General features: G+C 37.5%; 1 protein-coding gene across 3 annotated transcripts; it reads right to left on the bottom strand.

The window, feature by feature from the left end:
- Window positions 1-780: 780 nt before the first annotated feature.
- Window positions 781-25,831, bottom strand: LOC149000646 (Tetratricopeptide repeat (TPR)-like superfamily protein). Of its 3 annotated transcripts, none has more exons than XM_089139080.1 (19): window positions 25,727-25,831; window positions 25,534-25,654; window positions 24,983-25,078; window positions 21,992-22,182; window positions 21,773-21,877; window positions 20,054-20,154; window positions 14,547-14,625; window positions 14,321-14,332; window positions 14,168-14,233; window positions 11,792-11,860; window positions 11,629-11,685; window positions 8,857-8,934; window positions 7,038-7,135; window positions 6,910-6,955; window positions 6,545-6,672; window positions 5,638-5,746; window positions 3,527-3,589; window positions 3,351-3,413; window positions 784-1,434 (listed from the first exon to the last, which is right to left on the bottom strand). In XM_089139080.1, the coding sequence occupies exons 2-19, from the start codon at window positions 25,640-25,642 to the stop codon at window positions 1,243-1,245; spliced, it is 1,662 nt and encodes a 553-aa protein (XP_088995206.1). In that variant the 5' UTR covers window positions 25,643-25,654; window positions 25,727-25,831; the 3' UTR covers window positions 784-1,242. The 3 variants fall into 3 exon arrangements, with proteins under 3 accessions (XP_088995207.1, XP_088995206.1, XP_088995205.1); XM_089139079.1 differs by having other exon boundaries at window positions 25,732-25,831; XM_089139081.1 differs by lacking the exons at window positions 24,983-25,078; window positions 25,534-25,654; window positions 25,727-25,831 and having other exon boundaries at window positions 781-1,434; window positions 21,988-22,158.
- Between the last annotated feature and the right edge of the window lie 551 nt (window positions 25,832-26,382).

Below are 26,382 nucleotides of genomic sequence, written 5' to 3'. Positions count from 1 at the left end.
CTTGAAACTGTCCAGGAAGAATAATGTGAGTCCCATTGATATTTTTACTTCTAATTACTTCTAATATTTACAAGTGGATCCCATCCTCTATTGTGGTTTAAAACCACAAAGAGAGTACAAAGGAGCTAATCTAGATTCAACACTAATAACCATACAAGTAATAAAAAAAATAATAAAAATTATGCCAATGTAGGATTGGTGGTAGAACCAAAACGACCCTTGCAAATGGACATATCTAATACCCCACCCCCATATATAAAACTCTCTGGCTTCCAAAAAAATTTTATTCATGAAATAATGAGAGGTTTATAAGTTCGTTGAAAAATAACAAATCTATTTTGGCTAGCAAAAAATAATAATAAATTTTTTTCTATAAGGAGAAAATGGTGTTTACAAAAAATTGTCATATAAGAATATCAAGTTGAAGGGATTGTATCATCCAATTTTAAGTCTTAATTAGTTATTGAATCGGTGTTGTACCTTGTTGATAGTTGCACCCACTGTCAATTGCATCTCAATTCTCAAGACACTTTCAAGGAGTAAAGACAGTATGGGGGTAAGAAATGACTAACCCACCCCCCATGTAAGGTTGCAATCCCATTAACACCCAATGCTGATATAGGGGTCACACTGCCTTTTCACTTACATCAGGATTTTTCATGCTAAAAATTTCATGAAAGCATGGTTTGTCCATTCTCAGGTTTCAGACAATGAACATTAAGTTGATTGAATCAGGTTTACCAAAAAAAGTTGATTGAATCAAAACACACACTCAATTGCTCCTTAACTGAAATGGTTACAGATAGTTTGTTTACTCATTTTAATTGCACATCCATTTCCATACAATTTGAGTCCTTGGGTTTCCAAAATAGTCTAAAAAGAAGTCTTTAAGCTGTAAGATAAAGGAAAAAAAAGGTTACCCTGTTGGGATCGTTTTTTCTCTTTTATTTTCATCGATGTTCAATGTGATCAGTTCCCATCCATTCACTATCATCTCAACATACATTTTTCACTTCCAATCTCCAAAATTTCTTTTTTGGAACTGGGGAAGAATCAAAACAAATAACACACTTGATGATTATTCAGTTCTTTAGAAAATTAGAAAGGGAAAAAAGAAGCATCAAGAAACTTGGAAGGGGAAAAAGGAAGGATCAGAAAACTCTTTGCAATGGGGACTTGCCAGGGGACCAGGAGGAACCTGACCATCAACTGTGAGATTCAGAGAGTAAAGTGAAGTGCATATTATTTAGCATGCATCCTCCTTTTGGATGAGAGCTCAACCTCAATACGCTTGATTTCATCTTTCAGCTCTTGCTGTGATCTCTGTGTGCTCTCAGTTTCCCTCTCAATCTTAAGACTCAAAAGATGCTTTAAACATGAGACGTACTCGGCTTTTGCTTCAGATGTAATAGCAACTACCCTCTTTCTTTCATACTGCAATGACCATAAATCAATTAGTAAATTCCTCATTTTAGTTTTGACGAGAAGCATGAATTAAGACCAAATAAAAAATCACATATGAATGAAGCATCATGATGTTAAGGGGGGGGGGGGGGAAATGTGGGGAGCATGACAATCTCACTTTCAAATAGAGACTCTTTTTAACAGTTCCTTCATCTAAGTAACCATGAAAATAGCAAACTAAATTTGAATATTTGGGTTAAATTAAAACTCCAACTGAAATATGAGATCTCAGCATTAAAAGTACAACCAATATCATAAAAATCAATGAGTTGTCAAAATGTCTTACAGCAACTACCAAACAGGTGCCCAACAGGCAATAATGTTTTCAACAAACCTGCTCTTATTTGAAACTCGTACAAAAGCCAGAAATAAACTGGGCCAGAGCCACCTCAGCATGCTCGGAGCCAGGTCTTTCAGTTTCCATGGAACCTCCCTAATGTCATAGAATGGCAGCAAAACAGTGCTTGAAAAAAAAAACAGAGCAAAAGAAAATAGAAGTCCTTCCTGTTTCTGTTTCTGTTTCTGATGTCCCTATCCATGAGACCCTTCCATTCAAAAGTTATACATCTCGCATCAAACTTAACTTCACTGAGCCTACTATTTTCCATATTAACTCTGCATTTCTTTAATACATGGTGGTATGAATCACTACAGAAGTAATTGTTGTTAACAATATTGACCCCCATAACATACTGTGAGAAACTAATGGCCCTAGAGCTACCAGAAATAGTATTCTCTGAAGTGAATAATCCACTTCTGCCTCATCCTGAACACCTCAAGAGTCAGTAGAATCAAGATTTCTTACATACGCATCGTGACCCTGTAAAGAAAGGCATACCCAGTGCATGAGCTCCTCCCACTGTAGGGTCTGGGGAAGGTCTATGCAGTCTTAATCCTGCTTTCATAGAGAGGTTTTTCCAAGACTTGAACACGTGATAACTTACCCACAATGGAGCAGTTGGTTACACCAAGGCTCCCCCCTTCCTCATCCCAATGAAGTCAGTCCTGAATATGAGCTTAGCTTCAAGAACTAACAAGGTGTCTGCTGTTCAGCTTAAACATATTGCCCTCCAGGATGAAAACAACAATCTTGTGGATTATCGAGCTACTTAGGGCAGATATCTGGGTCTATGATAGTTATCTACTCAGGAATTTAGGTCCTCTTAGTTGACCATTCAATTATCTGGGCCTATGATATTCATCTACTCAGGAGTTTAGGTCCTCTTAATTGATCATTCAATTATTCCTCTTTTCTATGGTATGGTATTAATAACAAAAATAAGGGCGATATATACTTCGATTATTGTTCATTTTTGACTGCTAAACCAAAAAGCTATTATCCATCCATCAGGATCCCTTCCTGTTGCATCCGAAGTCAAACTTTCACTTGTAACCAGAAAGAGGGGAACAAAAAATCAGAACTTACACAGGATTTTTTTTTTTGGGGGGGGGGGGGGGGTAGGGTTAAGTTATCCATGTGGAAGAGAGTACATAAAAAAGGGGCATGAAGGAAGCCAAGAATGGAGGTGGATACAACTGGAGATCGGTAAACCTCACATGAATGGCATAGGAGAATTTACTTGTAGTTTGCACAGGGTGGAGGCCATCTACATCAACAAACTTGACAAACAACGGATGAGAAAGTAAACGATTATTATCCAATTAGAAACTCAAATTTACAAAACATTTAAGCATTATAAAAACCTATATTACATGCATAAATGAAGCACTGACAACCTAAGACTGAATAATGATTTTCATGGAGTTGATAATACCCTTCAACTTCTTTGCTTATGAAGAGTATTCACTATAATCCCAAAAGCACAGGAATATAAATCAAAATTTGGACAAGAAAGTTGAAAATTTTGTAATCTATGTATGCGTACCTCTTTGAATGCTGAAATGCATCGTTCAAGTGCATCCTCAGCACCGGTGGCAGAATACTCATCCTGTATTCCAAAATAAACATTATCTATGTTAGCGAAAAATTATAGATCAGATTCTACTTCACTGGGAACATTAATGTCAAGGGAAAAAAACAAACATCAAGCTAAAAACTGACCCATGATTCTTGCAATTCTTGCTTGGTGATTTCTAGAAGCCCAAGAGCATCAAGTGATTGTAACTGCACATGTATCCATCATCCATTAACTACATATTTTGAAAAAATATTTAACATAAGAGCTTATGTCATGAACCAAAGTTGTCTTGATGAGTTGATGGCACAAATGTCTCCGGAATTTGCCTTTAGAAATGGCAACAATCCTTGTCAAACAGAGGGAAGAAAAGATACATGATTTGAGAGTTAAAACCAAATCAAAAGTGACTAGAAGATCTGCTAGAAACCTTTATAGAACTCAAATGTCATGCATGTGGTAAAAAAAACTGCACTAGCCTAGTCCTTTATCAGCCCACTCCCCTTGCACTGGGCCAACCCACCCCACCTTGTCACCGCTGGCCATGCTTCCTCCCAGGCTGTGTCAGTCACAGCCCCCTCCCTCCTTAGTGCTTCTGGGCCCCTTTGACCACTGCTTGACTAACTTGCCCATCTTTCTATTCCCATCCTTTGGATCTCGACCGACCAGCTTTGAGACCCATTACACCCTCCTTTTCCACTCCAACCAAGCAGACTGCATCCCTCTCTGGACTAGCTGGGTGCAGCTCCCTCCTTTCCAACCTCTCTTCCCAGCCCCCAATTTCTTTGTCATTGATTATCCATCATCCCCATTCATTTTTTTTCACTGGTATCATATATGCTCTCCTCCATATCCTAAGCAGTAGTCCCACTAGCCATTGCCATACCCTGTCCCGAGAGACTTGCCGCTACCATCGCTCCCTACCTGATGAATCTGGGGGTCATCTAGATTTCTCTGAAGTCTTTATCCCTCAACCAACCTAGATGAAGTTTGCTTTCATTTCAAGTTCTGCCATGCTATCATTGGGAAGGTGAACTTCAGCTTGACGGCTGGGGGCACAAAAACACACAACACAAACCACATGGCTGTGCACGTGATACCATCATGTGGTGCATGTGGAACTGAGTGTATAAGAAGTAGGGGCACCAAAAAAAAAAAAGCATAATAAACCCTCAAACATAGCACATTCAAAAATCTAACCTCTTGGCTATGATAACATGTTACAACTGCTTATCCTAAGAGTTTAGCTGCAAAGTAAGGGACCAGGCCAATGAATATCAACATACAACAATAGATATGACAAGACTCTTATAAAGCTCTGAACCTCAAGGGTCCTCTCCCCTCTAAGGTCCTTAAACTCAGATTTGTGTGCTCATCTTGAGCCAAAGCCAATTTGGATAGAAATGCAAGGATCACAAGCTAGAGCCAAACAAGGGAATCTGTGGCTCAGCCCATGACCAGACAAATACACAGCTCATATTTGAATACAATATTAATGCTCTCACTTTTTTGCTCCAATTATGTTTAATTCAATGAAATTTCTTAGTGTTCTTTTTCGGGGCTGATGAGAACAATTATTATTATTATCATTGGAGTTTTATGAATTTTAGAACTTTATATGTTTGGAGAGCAGAAAATATGGGGACATAAGTATGCGATAAAATGAAAGAGAAATAAGGATAACTTAGCTTGTACCAGGGATAAATTGTCTGGGAAAAAGAAAAAGAAAAAAAAAGAATTTTCAATACAAATTACATGCATTGTACATGCCCTCTACTACTTTATCAATTAAACAGGGCTTGCTTCTCAACAGGATATGTCAGGCAAGAAAAATTCATTGCTTCAAATCTAAACATATTTTTACTTATTATTCCCATAAGCTGTGCATATTTTGAGCCAAAAATGCTTATATAATTAAGAACTTCACAAATATTATATTGGACCCAAGAACAAACTGAACTTAAGCAATCAAATCAGATAATACACACACACACACACAGACACACACTGCATTCAAGAATTTTAGCCAAAGCTTTTGATAACTTTGATTTTCAACATCCAAATGTCAGAGACCATGAAGTACAGGGAAAGGGAACTCATGATGAGAACAAATATAGTATAATTACAGTACATCAGAAAATAACTCCCCTCTAAACTGTCAGGATTCTAGCAGACAGGTAAATGGAACATATTGTGCCTATTATGTAAATTCAGGTGGTGAACATAGATCAGACTACTCACAACGACGGTAACTCACCAGTATCACCATTGCTATTTGCTTATCCTTCCCATTGGCTCTGGAGTGTCCACTATTCTGCATGTTGCTACCCTTCTGTTCTGGACTTTCCAAAACTCGTTGTGCAATCCTATTATGGAATGATAATTCATATGATCATTAGGAAGGATAATACTTTCAAGTGGGATCTATTAATTGAATCCCATGGAATACTTTATATACTTAGAGTTGAAACAATGATTTTGGTTGTCAGAAAGGACAAGTTTGTCCTTTTTTGCAATTTCTAAAAATAAAGGGGAGGTCTTGGGTTCGCACCCATTCGGCAGCATTAATATTCTCATTCCCATTCCGGTATATAGGAAGCTCTTAATCCCAAAAATAATAATAATAATAAATAATAAAATAAAATAAAATTTTTTAGCCATCCATATTGATGCCAAGCCCGAAACCACAAACATTCGACACGGATAATTCACATAATTTGAAGCATGCAACCTAGGAAGCCACATATATGAAAATCACATCATAGTTGTCATGGTGCATGGAAACTCAAGGCATTGGAGTCTAGGCATCAACAAAACAGTGAACACCAAACTGAAAAAACCCCTCCAGCCAATGGGCCCTCATTGATCTGTATATATCCCAAACAGCAGAAAAAACACAGAATTTCCTATCCTAATGATTCGGTCAATAATATACTACATGTACGTTGTTCGATACACTTACTGTCAATAATTTGCGCCTGGATGAAATATTTATCGTCAGTAACTTAGAAACAATACCAGAAAAAATGAATAAAAGGAATGAGGGAAAAAGAGCAACTAAGTGAATAAAAAAAATAAAAAATAAAAAAGCAACACATTCTGGATGAAATTATTATGATATAATTTTTGCTAAGAAAAACTACTACATGAAAAATAATACAAACCTTATTGAGTTGTCTAAAAGATCTTTTGTCTTGTCAAGCCCAGCTTTTGCTTTAGCAATATCAACCTTCCTCAGTCGGTTTGACTGGAGCATCACTACTCTTGCCAAATGAAGCATGTTGGCCCCAATCTGTGGAAAGAAAGAGGAGAGAAGGGAAGAGGGTGGGAAGGAGATTCCTTTTTAATCTTCAGATATCAAGCTTTTTCAATCAACTCCAAAACTAGCTCAGTCCACTTTACAGAACTGTGACAGATTACTTTGTTTCTGTTGGCTAGTTTGGTCAGACTGAGGTTGGTAATTAGACCTGAAGAAATTTGCAATGCAGAAAAGAGAGACATTTTGAGCACAACATTTTAATTCACAGACCTGAATATGATCTTCAGGGAGTATGTTTTTCCTAACATCAAGACACCTGCAACAATAAATGGTAAGCCTTTATGTCATTCATAATAGTAACTTTCATAAAGCAATAACTTGAGCACCAACTGATTCACCGTTCTAGAAGCTCCTGTGCTTCCTTTAACTTGCCAATGGGTTGTAAGGTCAGGGCCAGGCTTTCAGCCGCAATTACAGTGTCCACCGAATCCCATCCCTAGGGGAATATATATATTAGAGTAATCAATAGAAACAATATATGATTGACTTGCTAAGAAGGGATGCCACCATAAGAAAACAATAGCATTGGTAGTGGGTCAAGTTTGGTTTACCATAGAGAATAACATCTACACATCCAAACCTTGTAAAATCCATTCATATTCAAAGATAAAGCGACAGTTTCAGGTTGGTGGCTCTGCAGAATGCCTACATATTGGGGACCTGCACCTGCTGTCTTCTTCTCCCCACTCTTCAAGCTCCAGCGATCCCAACCTGCACCTGCTGTCTTCTTCTTCCTCTTCTGGCATCTCCAACCAAGGTAAGTTTATTTACTTCACTTTTCTTCTCCCTATTATCTATTTCAGACTTGTTCTCTGTTCTCCTTCACCCTACCCCCCCCCCCTTTTTCTTACCTCCAGCCTCCAACTTCCTACTCCTCAACTTCTTGGTTTCATCTTTCTTCATTTGTTCATTTTTGTTTTCCTTTTTTCCCCCCCTCCCCCTTATGCTACTACTTGCCAGCCTGCCCTGCTCGATTGTTCTTTATTTTTTGTTTTTAGCCCCCCCCCCCCGAGGGGGGCCTTTTTTCTTAATTTAGTCCTATACTCCTATGCTGCTGCTTCTGCTTATTATCTAAAACTTTTAACTAAACATGTATTTATGCTAAGTGCTAATATGCTGCTGACGGCCTGATGCTTCTTCTTCTTCCTCATTTTTTCATTCTGCGTATCTTCCTACTTATTTGTTTCGTTTTCTTAACATCTTGAATTGAATAATTGATTAGTTTTTTCCACCCCGCAATCTTCTTATAACTTACCTAAGTTTTACTGGATTATTAAATAAGAGAATGCTGATGCATGATGTATGCTTTTGGTGCTTTGAGGATTTAAGTTGGTTAAGGTGTAAGTATTTATGTTAGAAACGGAGGGGATGGGGGATGTACACTTAACTGCCTCAAGGCCCTTAACCACCTCATTGCCTTGGTTGGCAACATATGGCTTAAGTGCTTCGACAACCCTAAACCGCCTTAGATCACCTCGCCGCCATGACAACTATGCTGGCTTCCATCTATTAAAGCTTCACTTACGATTTTTTGCATGCATAAGCTCTATCATTCAAAATAAGAAGCTACATAAGAAGAGAAGAGAACAATGAGGAACTCAAGAAAGAGAAGCAGCAAAGAATAACAAGCTGCAGTCATATATCAGGGTCTTGGAGATTCCTAGTTGCTATACAAGGGTTTGAGGACTTCAAAAGAAAAGGTATTGTAAATTAAGTTAGAATAACAAATCAACACTTAATTCTGCATGAAGCCAATGAATATCAGTCGATCAGAGACCACTTTTTATGGTACTGCAGAACTCTAAGGAAGATATCTCACACAGACCATAAATAGAAGTCCAGGAAAGTTTGCAGCTGGAGACAAGAATTTCCTGGGAACTGAAAGTTCCTGAAGAACTTTACATCTGCAACAGCATGGTGGACCCCATGATGGTGAGAAGAAGCAATCTCATTAAAGCTTTCCTTTATCATATACTTGAGCATTGAACAAGGAACACTGAGAAAATTTAGTAAATTTTATTTAAATCACATTCATCTGTATGATTTTGTGGACTATAAAAGCCAGTCTGGCAGTCTCACAAAACCATTTCATTGAACTGTTTGTACCTGTTATGGAAGTGAAACAATGAAGGAAGCACACTTAGAAAATAGTTTTACCTTGGATAGTTCCATAATGTGCAGGATCTTTCTCTGCAATTGCTCAGCTTCTTCAAGCCGATCGGACTTTAGGAACATCTAAACAAAAAGAAAAAGTCAGCAGTTAATGTAACAGGATGAAATACATCAACAAACTAAAGGAGAAAGAAAACTGACGATAATGTTAGAACTTAGAACTCAAAACATATTGAGTCATGCAGTATATAAAAATAGGAGGCATCTAAGGTATTTAATTTGATGGTAACCTTTACCCCTGAGATGAATGTGAGAACTGAACAATACAGGTTACAGTAGAAGGATGAGGTGACTTTCACATGATCATAATCATATGAATCCAGATTAGCAGTTTAGCACAGCAAATGCACGTCACTGGAAAATGGACACATAAGAACAATTTTATCTTTTTGCCTGGTGATGGGATTTCTAGTTCCCAAAGGCCACATCAAGAGAACTGAACAATACAGGTTACAGTAGAAGTATGAGGTGACTTTCACGCATGATCATAATCATATGAATCCAGATTAGCAGTTTAGCACAGTAAATGCATGTTGTATCACTGAGGTATGGCAGCATAAGAACCATTTTATCTTTTTGCAGGGTGATGGAATTTCTAGTTCCCAAAGGCCACCATCAAATCAATGCAAGGCTTCTTTTGTGCTTTCCTTTGGAAAGATAAGGAGTCCTTCAGGTTTCTCCAGCGGTCCAGCCCATCAACTGGCCTTCCATTTGTCTTCCAAAGTTTAAAGGTGGTCTAGCGATCAGCAGAATTCGTGACTGCAATGTGTTCTCGCTGAAGCTTTCCTGCAAAATTACTTCTAAGCAGGACACAATTTGAGCCAACTAGGTCTATTCATATCTCCTAAAGTGGGACTCCTTTCATTTTTGTTGAATTCTTTTTGCATAAATCGTAAAGTCCACACACCACTGATGCAGAAGCATAAGTGTAGCTGGACCAATATAACCCAATCTGAAAACCTAGACTGAGATGAACCCAGCCCAAAATCGATTCTGTGAAAATAGGTTTTGGGAGGGAACTCTTGCAATTTGCATTTTATCTTCTCTTGTGAATGGGTACATAGGAGAGTGGAGCCTAACTGGTATTCTATTTCTGTTTTAACATCGGACAAGCTTTTCTCCTGTATATTAATCCCAACTGCATCCTATGTTAGAATGCCCCTGAAGATGTTGACCACCTCTTCTTCTCCTGCCCTTTCTCTAACTCCTCGTGGGTGAAAGCCATTATCTCCATTTGGCCACACTCCAGACTCTCCTTTGGTTTCTTTAGAGAATGATTTAGTTCTTGGGGCATTTTGCAGGTTCTTCCATTTGTGATGTTGGAGGCAAATTGGTATTCAATGCTTTGATCTCTCATCTTTGGTGGAAGTGGAACTTTAGAAGATGGACCTCCCAATCTAGATCCATTGACTTGATTTGGAGAGCCATCTGATTTGATGTTTCAGCCAGATTGGAGTCCCTCCTCCATCCCACTGTTTTGGCCACCCCATGGAACAGCCTTCTTGTTGTCTCTTGGGGTTTGGGCTCTTCTTTGTTGCCTTCCAGTAGATTGTAATCCCCACCCCCATCCCTTTTTCTTCTTCTCCCTCTTTCTTGTTCCTTTCTTCCCTGCTGTACATTCTTTCTCCCCTTCAGGGTTTTGGTTAATGATTATTTCATTCATCCAAAAAAAAAAAAAAAAAAGGCACAAAATCCAACCTACTGGTAAAATGGACCATTCAATGAAAACTGAGACTTCTTCCTAGATTGTGAGTGGTTTGTGCTGCTCTCTTCCATTTTCCCAAGCTGATTTCAGAGTCCAGACCCTCCTTTCTCAGGTAACTTTCTCAAATCTCTTCTTCTATTCAGTCCATATCATATTTTTCCTTATTACTCCCGTTTTGTAATCTATTACTTGTTGTATTCTGCTTTTATCTTTCTTTCCCTGCAACCTGCAGACTCTGGTACTCTTTAGTTACAATAGAACTGCCTGAAATCCTTGATATCCAAATATTTGATACTGAAATTCCGAAAGTAATATCTAACCTTTGGGAAACTCAAACCATAACTATTTCTTCCTGGGGTTCAATCCTGCTGGAAGATTTCAACAATTAACTGTCAAAGATCTTGTGGAAGTTCTCAATCTATATATTCATTGGCTTCATGCAGAATTAAGTGTCCTTCTAAACCCCAAGTCAAAGATCAGGTATCTTTTCTAAACCCCAAGTCAAAGATTCAGAATAATCCTTTGATATTTTAATCTCTATTGGAATCAGCATGTCCTTCACACTCCAGTTACAATCCCTACCAACAATTTCAGGCCAATGTGAGGCCAAAAAAATGTAAGTTCTCTCATTCAAAGTTAGACCTATTATCTGCCTCTGTCATTCTTATTGGGCAGAAGAAGACATCTTCTTTTTTATTTACAAATAAAGGTCTGTTTCCAATAAATACCTTTAATTCCTTAAGATTATTTATGTCTTTTTTTCTTCCTTTTACTCTAAAATTGAGTAATCTCCTCTCTAAAGTTAAATTACTAATTAGTCCTAGTTGCTGTGTATTTACTCAAACGAGTCCAGAGTTTACCACAAAGAAAAAAACTGCCACTACCCATATACTTTTGAGTATCTATCATTCAGGGTAGACATATTATAATTCAAAAGCAAGATTCTGTGGCCAGATGTTACAAATAACCATAAATAAAAAATAAAAAAATTCTTCCAACAATTAACTGTCTACAAACTTTTGCAGAAATAGTGGACAGAAATTCTGTCTTACCTGAGCAAGATGACGTAATCTTCGGAGACATATCACTGACTCCCCTAGGCCACCCTCCTGAACATCTCAGACAAGAATCAGAAGTCAGCAATGGAAATGGAGAATGCTAGTATACCTGCAATCAAGCTCCATGATTCCAGAAAACAGTAGATCTTTGTAGAACCTCTAATATCCTAATTGAGTCCTGAATAAGTGCCTCCGAATCTTTGTCCTTTCCTTGAAGATGCAATACCTGGAGAAGACAACAGCAAAGAAAGAACAAGACGAATCACACAAAGAACCAACAAGATCAAAATTTAGTTGAGACACTGTTTTCCAACCCCAGCCAGCAATGCTTATCAATATCTAAGCCTGCTTTCCATTTGGTTGGTTTATGAATAACAAAAGGGAAATGTTTATTTCTATGCCAAGTATGGTTGGATGAAATAGATGTAGTTAAAAGTGTAAAAAACCGTGGATATTTGTTGTTTCTTAAATAATTATAGTTGTGCTGATCACTTGGCTCGATTTTTATCCACGAACAAGGTGATGGAGTTTAAAGGGTTCCCCTATTCGGCATCTTTGCTTGACTTATAAAAGAAGATGATGCAGGGGAGGTATGTGTTCAATTTTTTTTTTTTTTTTGGGTACATTGTAATTTTTATTCTGAATTTTGTATGCACAATTTTATTCTACTTTAATACAAACACCCTTTTACTAACAATTTACAAATAACATTAATAATATGGAATATGTTGACCAGAAAAATCAGGATGAAAAGAAATAATAAAAATATCTCGAGGTGAGAATAAACTTGACCATAAGATTTTTTGAGGGGGGGGATTAATTACAAGTAGTAATAAATTGTAAACAATTATTTTATTTTTTCTGTTCTCTTTCCGTCAATAGATACAAGACTTGGTTATTTGGTTTGGCGTTCTTGTATATTTTTTTTCTTTTCTTGGTGAGGGTTGTTTTAGTATATGTAAAACTAATGGGAATTGACATTGTTGGGTTCTAAGCATGAATATCAAGAGGCATTTACTATATAGGTTTAGTGGAGAGGATAAATCACAATCAATACTAAATTGTAAACAAGTAGGTTCATTTTTCTTCCTTTCTATAAATAAACGATTGGATTTTAAATTTTTTAAATTTTTTATTTTTGTGGGTGAGGGTTTTTTTTAATAGATTTAATTCTAATGGGAATTGAGATTGTTTGGATTTACACATGAATATCAAGGACTTAATTGGGGTTTGACTGGAGAGAATTAATCACAATTAATACTAATACAGAATTCAAATTAAAAAAACAACGAGAATATCAAATTACAGTTTAAGCATAATTAATCGTACCTTTTTAGTAAATGATTCAGGGTATTCTAGGAATAAAAAATGTAGCCATCTTTCATAAGTTTGTATTTTTATAATAGTTGTATGACAGTGAATTGTTAATTCACTACCAAATGAGACAAAAACAGATACAAGAATTCCCAGAGCAAGAAAAACAAAAGCACAATACACTGAAGCCCAGCTCTCAGTGAGGAGGGGAAACATGAAGAGAAAAAGACAACCCAGGATGCAACAATCAACCTATTAAGAGGGGAATAAAAAACCAGCGAAGAAGGATTAAAGAAACTGCATTTAATTTTGATAAGAGATAGAGTACAAGATTTGCTGCAACGTCCAGAAAGAGGGGACCCAATGTCTGTTATATGTCCATTCAGATATAAGAAGTACATTAAGTCTTCTACCCAAACAGTATTTGATACCCTACCTCTTTTTTGGCTCAGCCTCTAGTCAGATTTCAAAAGTTCTGTTTTCAAATCAAAGAAACTTATTAGGGAGACAATATAGCATGCTTTTGGTTTTAAGCACTGTTAGGGCCCTAGGTTCATGCCACGAGGGAGAAAGAGGGAACCAACTGCTCGTTGGTGAGTTATAAATGGGGGAGGAGTGAGGGAAGAATATGGAATTTTAATGAGAGTGTTTGGGCAGCCTATTGGCTGAGGGGCAGCAGTGTGCTGTGGGAGTGACTGGCACCATTGTAACCAGGTTTATCCTCGTTTATTGTTGTTGTTTTTTGTTTCAATAATTAAATACTATTAGTTTTCGGATTGGATCCGTGGGTTCTTATCAAGCACCAATAGAACTTGTGCGCCTTCTGTATCAAGGCTGTATTCTATGTAATAATAAACTTGATATCTCATCCAACTTACTGTACACTCAAACATGTTTGCACAGTATCAACTGTTAGTGTAAAATGATCATAGGACATCTAACAAATCACATGGTCTTTCGTTATTCCTTTCATGGCATAGCACAACACCAATGAGAAAAGGCCAAATTTATTCATTTTGAATCTTAATTTTTCAAGCATAGCCACACCCCAAAATTACTTCATCGAGCACTTCTGCTAGAATGCATCTTTTTCAATTAAAGAACACCAGGCAGCACTAGATATCTAAGGAAGGGGAGTGGGGGATGGAGAAGGAAAAACCAACAACGATAAAACAGAATAAAATCATAATATAACTAACAGTAAAGTTTGAAACTATACCGTTCCAAGATGATACATTGTATCTGCATAGTCAGGATGGCCAAGTCCTAGAACACGCCCTTTTATCTACAAAATTATCTATTGAGAGAAAAAGATTGCATAACCAATGAAAAAGTAACAATCAAAAGAATAACCAAACATAAAATCTCATACCTTCAAAGCTCGCTACCAGAGTAAACATGAAACAGGGGGAAAAATATGGTAGTCAGTTGAAATGAAGGGATTTTTTGGCAGTTTTTAGAAGTACAAGTGTGTCCTAGGAAGTTCCAAAAGAAGAATAAGGCCAACATGATAATTGTGAGATAAAAATTGCATCTCAGTAACAGAAGTGTCGTATAGTGTAAAAAAAGATAACCTACTCAGATGCAGTGGCCAGTACCTCATAGGATATACGAGCTTCTTCAACTTTCCTCTGTACAAGATAAAACTGTCCAAGGTTGTGCAGGGCAGCTCCGACACTGTTTTACTCATGTTCACAGTTCACCGTATTAGAATGAGATGTCCAGGGAGTGCAGTTTAATGCCAAAAATAAAATGCAATAACCTAGTTAGTTAACCAATCAAATGATATTTAGAGTACAAAAATGGGAATGGGAAGAGTTAGCCATATGCATGGTTGTGATTCTTAAGGTAGGATATAAATGAATAAAAGAAAGGGAAACAAGAAGAACAAACATGCACATGCAATCAAAATGGGAACCCAAGTTCTTGGGAAAAGGCTAAAGACTTGAGAATTCGTTGTATTTGGGTACAACGGTATGCTTGTCCGAGAGGTAGTATTGTACATGTACCTTCTCTAGAACATTTTCTGGTCTAATATCAAGAAAGTGGAGCTGAAGAAGACTAACAAGCCGTTATTCTCAATTTCATCATGGTCAGAGTGAGAACCAGCTTTGAGATACCAAACCCTGGTTCTCCTCCTCCTAAGTGCCAATCCCTCCACTAAAGCTGCGGCCTCTACCTCTATTCAACACCAACCCTTTTCCCTATGTTCCACTTTCACTTCTCTCCAATGCCACCGCCCCCTTAACCATTTCAGCCTGCTTTTCTCCTCTCTCAGCTTACTATTTGAAAATAAAACCATCAACAACTAATTAAGATATCCTTTTCCTGCTTTTAAAAAGGGAAAGCTACTTGTCACTCAAGTAGGTTAGATAATTGTTGTAACCTACTTTACATTAGCCTTATACAACATAATGATTGGATAAAATGGAACAAAAAGGTATCTTCACATCTTGCATTTATCATTCAGAAAAGTTGGTGGCAACCACACAGTTGGGCAGCAAGTGAGGGTGAAAATGGAATTGTACACCCTATAAATCCACTCACTCAAACGTCTTTAAGTCATTACATTTAATAGGCACTTCAACTCATTATTTTTTTTTTAACACTAAACATTTACTCCATCAGTTTCCAGACAACACTAGGTTTTCCAACAGAATTTAATGATTCCCACTTAATGATCCCTCCTATAGAGTTGAGAGAGATTCAAACTCTTGGGCATGAAAACAGGGTAACCTCGAGTGGAAGCTGAGAAAAAAGTTGTGAAATGGAATGAGAGACATACCCAGGAAACCTAAGATTTGCAGCCTCGCAGGGCTGCCGCCTTGATTGGTTTGATGGCTTTTCTAATATAAATTTCTCCATGTTATTTCAAAAAGTTTGAGCAGAAGACTCTATAACAACAATAACAACAACAAAATCAGCTTATCCCAACAGCAGCAGCCATTGATGGAGGACAAATATAGTTGCAACAGAACAGGGAAAAGATTTTGACATCTATCTGAAGCAGCACTCAGGTCTCAGAATAAGTGACAGAGAAGATGAAAATTGATTATCATCTAACACTTGGATTTGATTCGTGGAGAATCTGATAACATTCTGATGTAGCCTCAGCAGGACTAAGAACCAGATAACAATATCTCTTCAGAACACACTAAAAAGGGAAGGCCTAACTCAATCCTTACCCCTATTAGGCAAAACTTCATATGACTAGGAAACTAAAAAAAACTAATTCTAATTAAAACAGAACACTATCTTGCATTGAAGTTGTGGGGCCCTAATTACATACTAATTAAATCATGTAACTCTTTTAAGTGAGAAAATGATCTCTAATAAACTAAATATGACTTAAATTGAAATGGAATTGAAGCTGTTGTTCATTGACTTAATTAAAATACTTTACTAAGCATAGACTAGATTTGAAGTCACATTCAGTACCTCTATTCTAGGCCCATTACAAGGTTAATCCACAGAATCGGAGGCCTATTACATACACAACCCAACCCTATGCTACATACTAACGAAAAGAAGTCCATTTGAGTTATGAATCTGCAACAGCAAGGACTGAGCAGATCTCTTTGGAACCAGCTCGACGTGGGCTAATCTGGGTAGGGTTAGTCAACATAAAATTAGGGTCTCAGGGTTTCTTAAAGAAATAGGTGTGGGTAGGTTAATGCTTTTGATATTGAACATTGATGACAAAGGTTGTAATTGCTTGAGGGATAGGACGGACAGTTAGGATGTTTGTCACTTGGTGTGAGGATGTTTAGGAATTTGTAAGGAAGAGATGATTAGGATTTTTGAGAAGGGGTATCGCAATCAGTATTTTGGACTGAGTGATCAACTCATGATTAATGGGGTGTGCATGGAATGGGGTAGCTTGAAACAATTCTGATGGGAAGAAATTTGTTTCTTGGAAAGAAAAAAACAAAAAAAACTAAGGGTATTGGAGATTTTAATGTTTTGCAATGTTAACGTCATAATGCCTTCTCTAGTGAGAGATGGGGTGTGTAACCTCATAGGGATAAGGATGGTTTCCAGGTACATGTTTAAGTCTGGATGGATTCCAATGGTGTGTATGGGCTGTAGGTTCTTGAAAATGGGGGATTTGTAAAACACGAAAATAAAGAGAGGGAGTTATGGTTTCGGGATCAGGCAGTTTAGAAGTAGAATCTTGGGGATGGGGATCAATGCTTACTTGAACAAGGGATGTTTGACGGCTCGGCAGCAAGTACTCTCAAGTTGGAACACTTGCACTTGAATCTGTTCTTGAACAGTTAGTGTTTTTCTTAAAACTAATAACAAGGAAAGCTCGTAAGAACCTTCAGGCATCTAACCAACCAGGAGTCAGTTTGTCCAATCAATCCCAACAGCAACTTGGACCTAAAATGCCACACAACCAACTGCTTAGATTTGAAACTGCAAGAAGCTAATACTAAGCAGATTCTCTCTCTCACTGGAAAAGAAAACAGCAGCAGCCTGCAAGCTATTTCAATAATCAGATTCTGCATTCTATAGTGTACCCTATGTCAACCTTAAACTAACTAACTAATTAAAAAATAAATAATAAATAAATAAAACAGATTCTGATACTGAAGAGAGAAGGCCTAACCCGATGCTTAACCTGTAGCCTGAAGCCCTAAACTAGGAACTGAAATAGACAAAAAAATTAAGTCCTAGTTACATACTAATAATTTGGCATGTACTTAAATTGAACCAATGGTCCAACTGGTACAATCTTAACAACAAAAACAACCACCATAACCTTATCCCAACTAAATATGGCTGGCTACATGGATCCAATAGAAGCTGAGAAAGTAGTATAAAGAACAAAAGTAAAGAGAAGTAAAGAAAATAACCAATAATTAATAAAGGAAGAAATCAAAGTAATAGAAAAAGCAGCATCCCAAAACATCCCCCTATATGGAATCAGGAATGCAGGTCCTAGTCCATCACACCGCTTTATCCATGGTCAAACTAGGATTAAGGTCAAGCCCAAATCCTATCTTACTGGTTCTCCAATTGTCATTCTAGGCCTGCCTCTACCCATTTTTAGTTCTATCAACTGCTTCAATCTTAGAAGATAAAAATTAAACTAAGTATCATGCTTAACCTAAATACCCAAATTTTAGGACCATTACAAAGTAAACCCATGGAATGAAGGCCCAACACCCATATGACCGAACCCTGGATTTATTCTAAGGAAAAGGCTGAGGGAGCACAAATTGTGTTAGGATCTGCATCATACCTACTGAAGAATTTAGGGAACCTAAAAGAAATAATGGAAACAGAAAAAGAGAAATACACTGCTGAGTGATGAGAGAGGTTTCAGAAATCTAATGAGCTTTTGCTTTGTTCTCTGAAAGGTGATAATGACGGGATAGGAAGAAGTGAGGCAGAAATACAGCTAAGCGAAGCAAGAAGCAGAAGAGTAGTATAAGGGTGGGGTGGTGGATCCATGAAGAAGAAGCAGGGGCAGTCTGGTTGAGCCATTGAGTAAGATGAACAGGGAAAGAAAGTATAAGGAGATTTTAGGATTACCCTTGATGATGACTAAAGTTGCTTAAATACCAATTTTCAGATAATTAGATCTGATGAAAAAATAACAGGTTTAACCTGAAAACTAGTCAGAGGATGACCAAAACAGAGAGGTAAAATAATAGGTTATAACTCTTCTGTATTCGGGTCGGTTGCAAGTAGAGAGAACCTTTTAAAAAATAATCATTGTACTTCAATATAAAAATTCCAAATTAAAAAAAAAATAATAATAATAAAAAAAGAAGAAGCAACTTCTAGGTTTGAGTCTTTCATGGTCAATCAATAAATTAAGCGTCTTGGAAGAACAAATCAGGAACTTAAGTGTGTTCCCCTATTAAGTCTATGTTCTTAGGTACAGAATTTAGCACTCAAGTGTTCTTCTCGATCACACATTGCTGTGAGTGGGATCATTCTTGTTCACATACCTGTGAAATACTTCAACTTAGTGAGGAGTCCTTGTTTATTTAGGGGGAAGATGGCTGTGCCCTCCCTCCATTCCCTCCACGGTTGGTAGCATAGTGGAACAAATTTTTGTTGGCATTTGCCAGTGGAATGCCTTTTTATCTTTTTCTTCCTTAGTCACTACCAAACTCAAGGTCCGGTCATCTGGACACTATACTTCCAGAGGCTACTATGGCTAGGCAAAGACCCACCACTTTGCAAAACCTGGAATTGTATCCCAATCTAAATTCATACACCAAAAAACATGTTGGAAATATATTGAATGAAGAAGAGAGAAGTCCCACTGTCTTAGCACACACACACCATCATTGGAAATGCCAATTTTCTTACCAAGGAAAAGGAATTTTCCTGTTTCTTCCTACTTACAAGGAAAAGACGCTTTCTTACTTCTTCCTTCCATCTAAAAATTGAGACTGTTGCCAAAGCATCTTCCCCTAAGTACTAAACAGAACAGAAGGTCAATGTGCAGCAATAAAATGAGGTTCAAAGGCCTTATCTGGTATATAAAAAGAAAAAAATATCTATGAAATAATCTTAACATAGTCACTATTTCATGATGATGAGAAGATAATTCACATCCCTTCCCTGACAATTTTTTTAAGCCTCAAATTGTTTGGATATCATAAATGAGCACCTAGTTTACAATTGCCAACCATGCAATACCTTAACCCTACATCTAAATCATTAGACTAGTAAAAGAACATCCAAGACCAATACCAAATTTTTACGAAGCAAATTTTGAGAAAGCTTGTGAGGAAGTTTTCCACTTGCACTGAAATGATATTTTAATGTCGTACCATTTTATAAACTACGTGCAATCATCTAACATTGTACACTAACAATTTTAGCACTACACAGTCACATGGTTTTTAAATTTAAATTAAATGATAATTTATATCTCACCAAATAAGATGTCAACTTTGGTTTTTCTCAAGAACGTAAATGAACTCCTTGAGTAAGTTGTCGCACAATATACACAAACAGATATACTTCAACTTGAAACTCAAATTCAAAATTGAATTATTTACACTACTAAAAGTCAGCTAGAATTTACTTTCATGACAGATCCTGCTACCTGCATACAGAAATAAGAAGTATAATATACCGTATATCCTCAGGTCCAAATGATTCCTCCAAAATATTGATAGCTTCCAGATACAATGGCTCAGCTTTATCAAACAACTTTTTGACCCTGTAAAGCTCAGCCTGTAATGCAAGTATGCAACCATAAAAACAATGACTTGCTAAAGCTTGATTTACATTGAAGAACAACAGCAGATAGACTTGCTAACTAAAGCATTCACATTCCCATACCACTATCCAGCTGAAACATAAACATAATTTTATTTGAAATCATAGGATATTCTCTGAGAACCTGCAGTTCACTTCGAGTGGTGGTATTATGCAGCTAATGTTAAGGCATATAGCCTTTGAGATGTGGGGATCCATAAAGACTCATAAAAGGCATGGAAAACACTAAGCAGTCAAAACTCATAAGAACTTGGTTCTCCTTTTTCATCATTCATAACAGAGAAGCTTGATCAAGGACTTATCTGTATTCCCATTTGTACAGTCCAGTGACGGTTAACTGATGTTTTACAAAAGCGCTTACTGTTAAGGTTTTCCATTCTATTTTGTGCAAGTTAGGCATGTGTGACATCTATGCACCAACTTGAGGGGGGGGGGTGTAATTGCAATGTGGGATTATGGGAAATTTAGTTATAACTTTGAATTCTATTTATGTCTTCTGAGGGTATTCTTGTACTTTCACCTTTCATTTTTTATTAATAGAATATGGCTGTGCTCTTTTGAAACCCAAGTCATCAATATTCCATTCTGTTTCACACTATTCACTAAAGGTAGACACATTAGAAGCACAAACATCAATCTCAGGCCTTCATGATAATAGTCGATGAAAGTTCATAAGAAAAAATTGCAGAACCAGCAGTCATAATCTGATCCAATCAGATATATAGATTGAGAACTCACTAAGATCTTAGTAATATATCTCCTTTATTTGGGATGCTCAGATAAGATGGGATACGAATCAGTATCTCAAATATCTCAATCTCCTGGTGAGCTGTCAGTATTTTTCTGTAATCATATGCTTCCCACCATAACCTGGCTTCAATTCAACCCAAAAAAAGTGCATCAATGCAGCAATATTTCAGTCCAACTCGGTATTTAGGCTGAGAGAGTTGGGCTCCGAAACTGAGTTCTCAAACCATGGTCAAATAAAACCACCAAACTGGACTACAAAATGACTACCACATCCTTTGCAAGATTATTAGGGGCATCCACCCCTCTTTCCTACCCCGTCAAATTTATGAGGACGAAAAGGGAGATTCTCTCCAGACTAGCATATTATCCTGAGGATTATCAAAGCAGGGCAAGTAGCTTGTATGTGTAATATCAGAAGGCCTCCAATCTATAAATAAAGTGTTTGGTTTTTATTTTGCAATCATATGAATGTCAAACTAAATCCTTGACCATATCATTTTGAATATATGTCAAAACAGTGAGCAAGTACCTTTATTTTCTTTGGAGAATTTCACTTTTCAGAAGTAATAGCATTAGAGTTTCATTGTTTCAAAAGTACAATTTGCTAAAATGTCATTCTATTGCAAACAGGGATTGCACATGCAACTATATTTTAAACGCGTAACTATACAATAATGAATAATCACCAGGTAAATTTCTTATAGACAAGTAAGCATGCATGACAAATTGTGTTCAAGATGAACAAATTTGAAAACTAAGAAAGGATGTCCAGGAAGAGGGGGAAAACAGGTTTAAATTGGGAGTACATTTGCATTAGACCTACCAGATTGTTGCATGCAGATGCAACATGAGGGTCCCTATCCCCAAAACCTTGTTTAGCTTCTTGTAATGCTAACAAAAAGTAACGTTCAGCTTCATCCAGCTTTCCCTGAAAGGAAAAGGGGGGGGGGGAAACCATTGAAAGAAATGCAACCAACCAAGTCTATGGAAAACTTAAGAGAAAAGAACTGAATTAACAAAGACTCGAGCTCAAGTTACGTGCTTGTGGAAATAAATCCCTTGCTTTATCTGTGAAAACCCTCCACTTGGATGTATGTATATTAGAAACCACAGAGCCATCCTCAATTCTACGCAAGGTGGTCAGATCAGCCTCTCCTGGAATATTTCCATTTTCTGGATCAACTGAAGTATCTTCCGCCAAGGCAAGGTTGCCATTTAAACCCAGAACTATTGCTGTCAAAGATACAAAGAAATTTGTCATTTAGCTCAAAAGAAAATATGTTTGTTTGACATACACAACATGTCCAAAAGTGATTTGCCAGAGAAGTGAGAGAACCAGGCACTACATGTGAACCAAACAGATCTACCCCACAAAAAGATAAGTCCAGATTACCAACAAAAAATTGAACTCTCTCAATAATTGAAAACAATTGACAGCAAGAGATTAATGAACGAAGGTTTTGTCTATGTTCTTACAGACATGTTTATAGACAAAGGATAATTCCTTTCTTCAATCCATCTTCTTAATAAAAGATGAATTCTATAGTAAAAATAGGCGAGACCTTCACTGATGTGGGAGCACTTCCTCGGACGAGGCTGACTGTTTGAGAACCCATTTGGAGAACCAAGAACCAGTCCAGATCTGGGTCTTTGAAGGATATTAGTGGTTTGTTTGTTTATATTTATCATGCAGTCTTTTGTTTTTACATCAAATAGGCAAGATGGTGGCAGAGTTCCATTAAATTTCAGTTCTAGAGTTTAGTTTGAATGTCCTTATTTCCCTCTTTAAATATGAGTTGTAACCATCAAAAGTCTCAGATTGAAGAGAGAAAAAAATGAATTGAAAGGTTGCTGTGCCTGTATGGCCTGTGCAAGTGTGTTCTTCCCATCCCCTGTCTTTTCTCTTGTCTCTACTCTCTCTTCTCTGTTAACTTCTTTCCCCTTCCTTCCCTGTTATCTTTTCTCAGTTTCTTTCTCTATCCTGCTCTCAAGAGACATACAAGTCACAAGCCTGACAGCTGTTCATCTATCTCCCTCAACATCTCTTCTTTCCTAGTGATATTCCAGATAAAGGTTGTCTCTCTGTTGCAATTCATAACACCAACCCCCTACAAAAAAGAGAGAGAAGAATGGTCCCAAAAGTCACCTCCAGCTGAAAATCTGAATCAGTAATTAGAAAGCTGTGAGTCAAACATTGCTATTTCAAATATCTCTGTCAGAAGTAATTTTCTTGTCTTCCTGTTAATACTTATGTGCCAATAACTGTTATAAGGTAAATCTAGATAAAAAAGGGAAGAAAAAAATACCTGCAACTGAAATAGAACAGAAACGTGAACATAATGCTTATAACAAATTATAAAAATATCAGCCTAAAACCATGAATAGGAAATTAGACCTAATTTGATCCCTCTCCCTAGTTTGTCTGCACTCATGTTCTTCCAAGGTTCTACTTCCTATAAGAACCTTGTAGAATGTTAATATTTTCAAACGATTGAAGTCAAACTGTTCCAATCCATTGTGAAGTGTCCACTTTACAAATCTTCAAAGAAACAAGAAAGTACTCCAAAATCTTCAAGAAAGACCACCTCATTTTGTCTCTTTCCTGAAGCCACCTATAAATAATTGGTTTGCTGCATTTTGTTGAAGTAGAAATCCTAATATCCACACATCCTGGGGTCTGCATCAGGAAGGGGATGACTCAGATGACAGTGGCATGATAGTAGTCTATTAGCAGATGCAGCACTGACAGATGCTGCTGAGGAAGGAGTCTCAAGCTGAACATCAAACAACGCAGGTGCACAAGCTCATCCAAAGAGAGAGGAACATTTGTAGAAGCTTTATCGGGTTGGCAGCAAATGCTGGGATGCCCTACTGACGACCATGAGAGAGTGGAGGATGCCCATTTAAATTTCAGAATTTGATATGACACTCTTTCCCATAGATATCACACTTCACAGAAAACTTTGAAGGAATAGAATTAGCATTATCACAAACAAAATTCCCAAGGGACGAGTTCCCACAGGGAAGTGTTTGAGCCAGATTAAAGTGCTGAACGCTCCACGGGCACAGGAAGGACAACAGCACTATGGTAGCTATCCTCAGATTAGACAACGCATAGGTCTGCTCAAGGGTAGGAAAAAAGATCATGATTAAGGAAATGTGCTCCAATCTGGTCAAACTTCCATATTCAAGCAAGCACCGAAGTCACATACAATGGAACTTATCTTCCCACTCTCAAAACGCAACAGTATCTAAATTGCAAGTGCAAGAAAAAAATCCCATACGAGTCAAGTATCTGCCACAGATTCGTTTTGCAGAAAAATACTGGGACAGAAATGGGACGTTCTGCTGTATGTTATGAATCTTCTCCCAGACTCATTGCATTGTGCATAATTACCAATCTGCAAACAGGTTCCCTTTGCAGACTTCCAGATTTTGGCAGCACTGTCAAGGAGCAGATACCCTAGAAACTGGTAGGATTATAGAGTTGAGGAAATATGACGCAACAGGATGCTTGTCAGTATCCCATTTGATTTAAGCAGGAACAGAAGCACCAAGGCTTCACAGAATCTCCTGCAAGGTGGCTACATAGACCACAACAACCCAGAAGAAGAGTGTAGGACTAACACCACATCATGTTGTTACTCCCGTCATGTTGGATTCAGGACATAAGAATGAAGGGAAGTCACATTCATGCTGTAGGAGTACTCCTTGTCCGGTAGATGCAGTTGACATATCCAAACTCTGAAATAGCTTCTGATCACAGAGATACATGTGACAACAATTACATCCTACTACATAAAGAACTCTAAAAAGGGAGACAAAGTATCATATGAATGGAGAGATCCCTAATGAAAGAGGATACTCCTTACCCATATTATTGACATAACAAATTTTAGATAGAAATCGTTACAAATTCTTAACATATTATGAAATCAATTTTTCCCCTTGAGAATACAAGAAGATTCGAACAATTAAGGCAAAAGCATCAGAGAACGGGTCATCAAAAATCACCCTACTGAATGAAGTTTACCAGCTTGTCCGGAGAATATGAGCCATAAAGAGTTGTCCCATTGGTTATACCCGCAGCTAGAAACTCTAAAACCATGTTCGGTAGAAGACCTTAAACCTGAACAAGAAAATTGGTTAGAGGAGCTGAAACTGGAAAGAAGGTCACATTCACTCCAAATAAAACGGCATCTCCAAACCTGGCGATAGAGAATAAAAATAAAGATTGACAAATCTATTAAAGTCGGAGAGGACAAAGTTGAAGAACATATGAAATGAAAACGGATATTGGGCACCGACTGAAAAACCAAAAAGAGGGGATGGGGAGGATTTGGAAGTCCACCTTTCAAATTGCATTCAAAGCGAGAGCAACAAAAGTATGAACTCTATCTCACTGACAGTGGGCAAAGAAATTGTCGCATTGACTCTAATTAGCGAGAATTAGAATCAAACTGAATACATATGATAATGAATTAACATTACAATGATCAACAAAATGCATGCAAGACAAACACTAAATGCAAGAAGCTGGATTGAAGATTGATTGAAATGCAACAAGAAAGCGAGAGGAATTACTAGAGTGTGTGATTGATGAAAAAACGGTAGCTCTTCCGCAAGTAGCAGCGTTGGTTCTTGAAGGGAATCGAAAGCTCCTGAATAAACCGGCAGCTCGTCGGATAAACATCTCCGAATTGTCCTGAGAAAGAGAGAGACCACTATCAGAATCGCAACTTCTCGGTGGCTTCCTTGGAATGGACTTGGATCTGACCTGACCTGACTAGCAAATACCAACTGTACATGCAAACGCCTTCAATGATTCTACCAAAAAAAAACGCCTTCAATGAGGCTGTCCAAGTGTCCATGAATTGGTTACTTGGACCTAAACTCTTTCCGCCGTGTATGTGTGGATTATTTATTTATTTGTACACCCCCGTTATTCTAGAAGAGTGGATGTGCAACCATGTTGTGGCGTGTATTTTCGCCTTGTGGCGTGTCTATGTCAGTCTTTGTGGCTTGTCGCCTCTTTGGGCGTTTGTGATGGAAGATACACGCGGGCCATATTTCTTATACTTAATTGTCGTAATAGTTGTTACAACCATTATTCTAAGGGCTTGGGCTCAACCCAATCCTTAGCCAGGATGACCTTGTCTATTGTATGTATGACATTTGGTCAATTTTCATTTCTTGGTTCGGATTGAACCTTGTATTTTCATACATTTATCTTTTATTTTTGTTTTTCTTTTGATGTGTCTGTATTTCCTTTCAAGTTTATGACATGTTGGATATAATTGAATACATATCGGTATATCTCTCTATTGGACTGTATTAAAATATGTTAGCATACGATACTCGATAGAAAGCTACCACCTTAGATACACGTTCATGCTGCAATCTTTAATTGACAATGTAATTCCTTCCCCAGGT

The sequence above is a fragment of the Hakea prostrata genome, chromosome 11, assembly GCF_041222555.1.
Source record: "Hakea prostrata isolate BN-2017 chromosome 11, UWA_Hpros_2, whole genome shotgun sequence".
In the NCBI taxonomy this organism is placed as follows: Eukaryota; Viridiplantae; Streptophyta; class Magnoliopsida; order Proteales; family Proteaceae; genus Hakea; species Hakea prostrata.
The sequence above is the reverse complement of the archived record's forward strand: the minus strand, read 5'-3'. Positions and strand labels throughout refer to the sequence as shown.

What these genes read in the sequence shown, in the direction of transcription:
- LOC149000646 (XM_089139080.1), bottom strand. Translation starts at nt 25,642, where the DNA reads ATGTTTATCCGACGAGCTGCCGGTTTATTCAGGAGCTTTCGATTCCCT. An exon ending in TTCATCAATCACACACTCTA is followed by an intron (nt 25,079 to 25,533) that starts GTAATTCCTCTC and finishes TTTCTTGTTCAG; the next exon opens with GTTTAAGGTCTTCTACCGAA. An exon ending in GCACAGGAGCTTCTAGAACG is followed by an intron (nt 6,956 to 7,037) that starts GTGAATCAGTTG and finishes TTATTGTTGCAG; the next exon opens with GTGTCTTGATGTTAGGAAAA.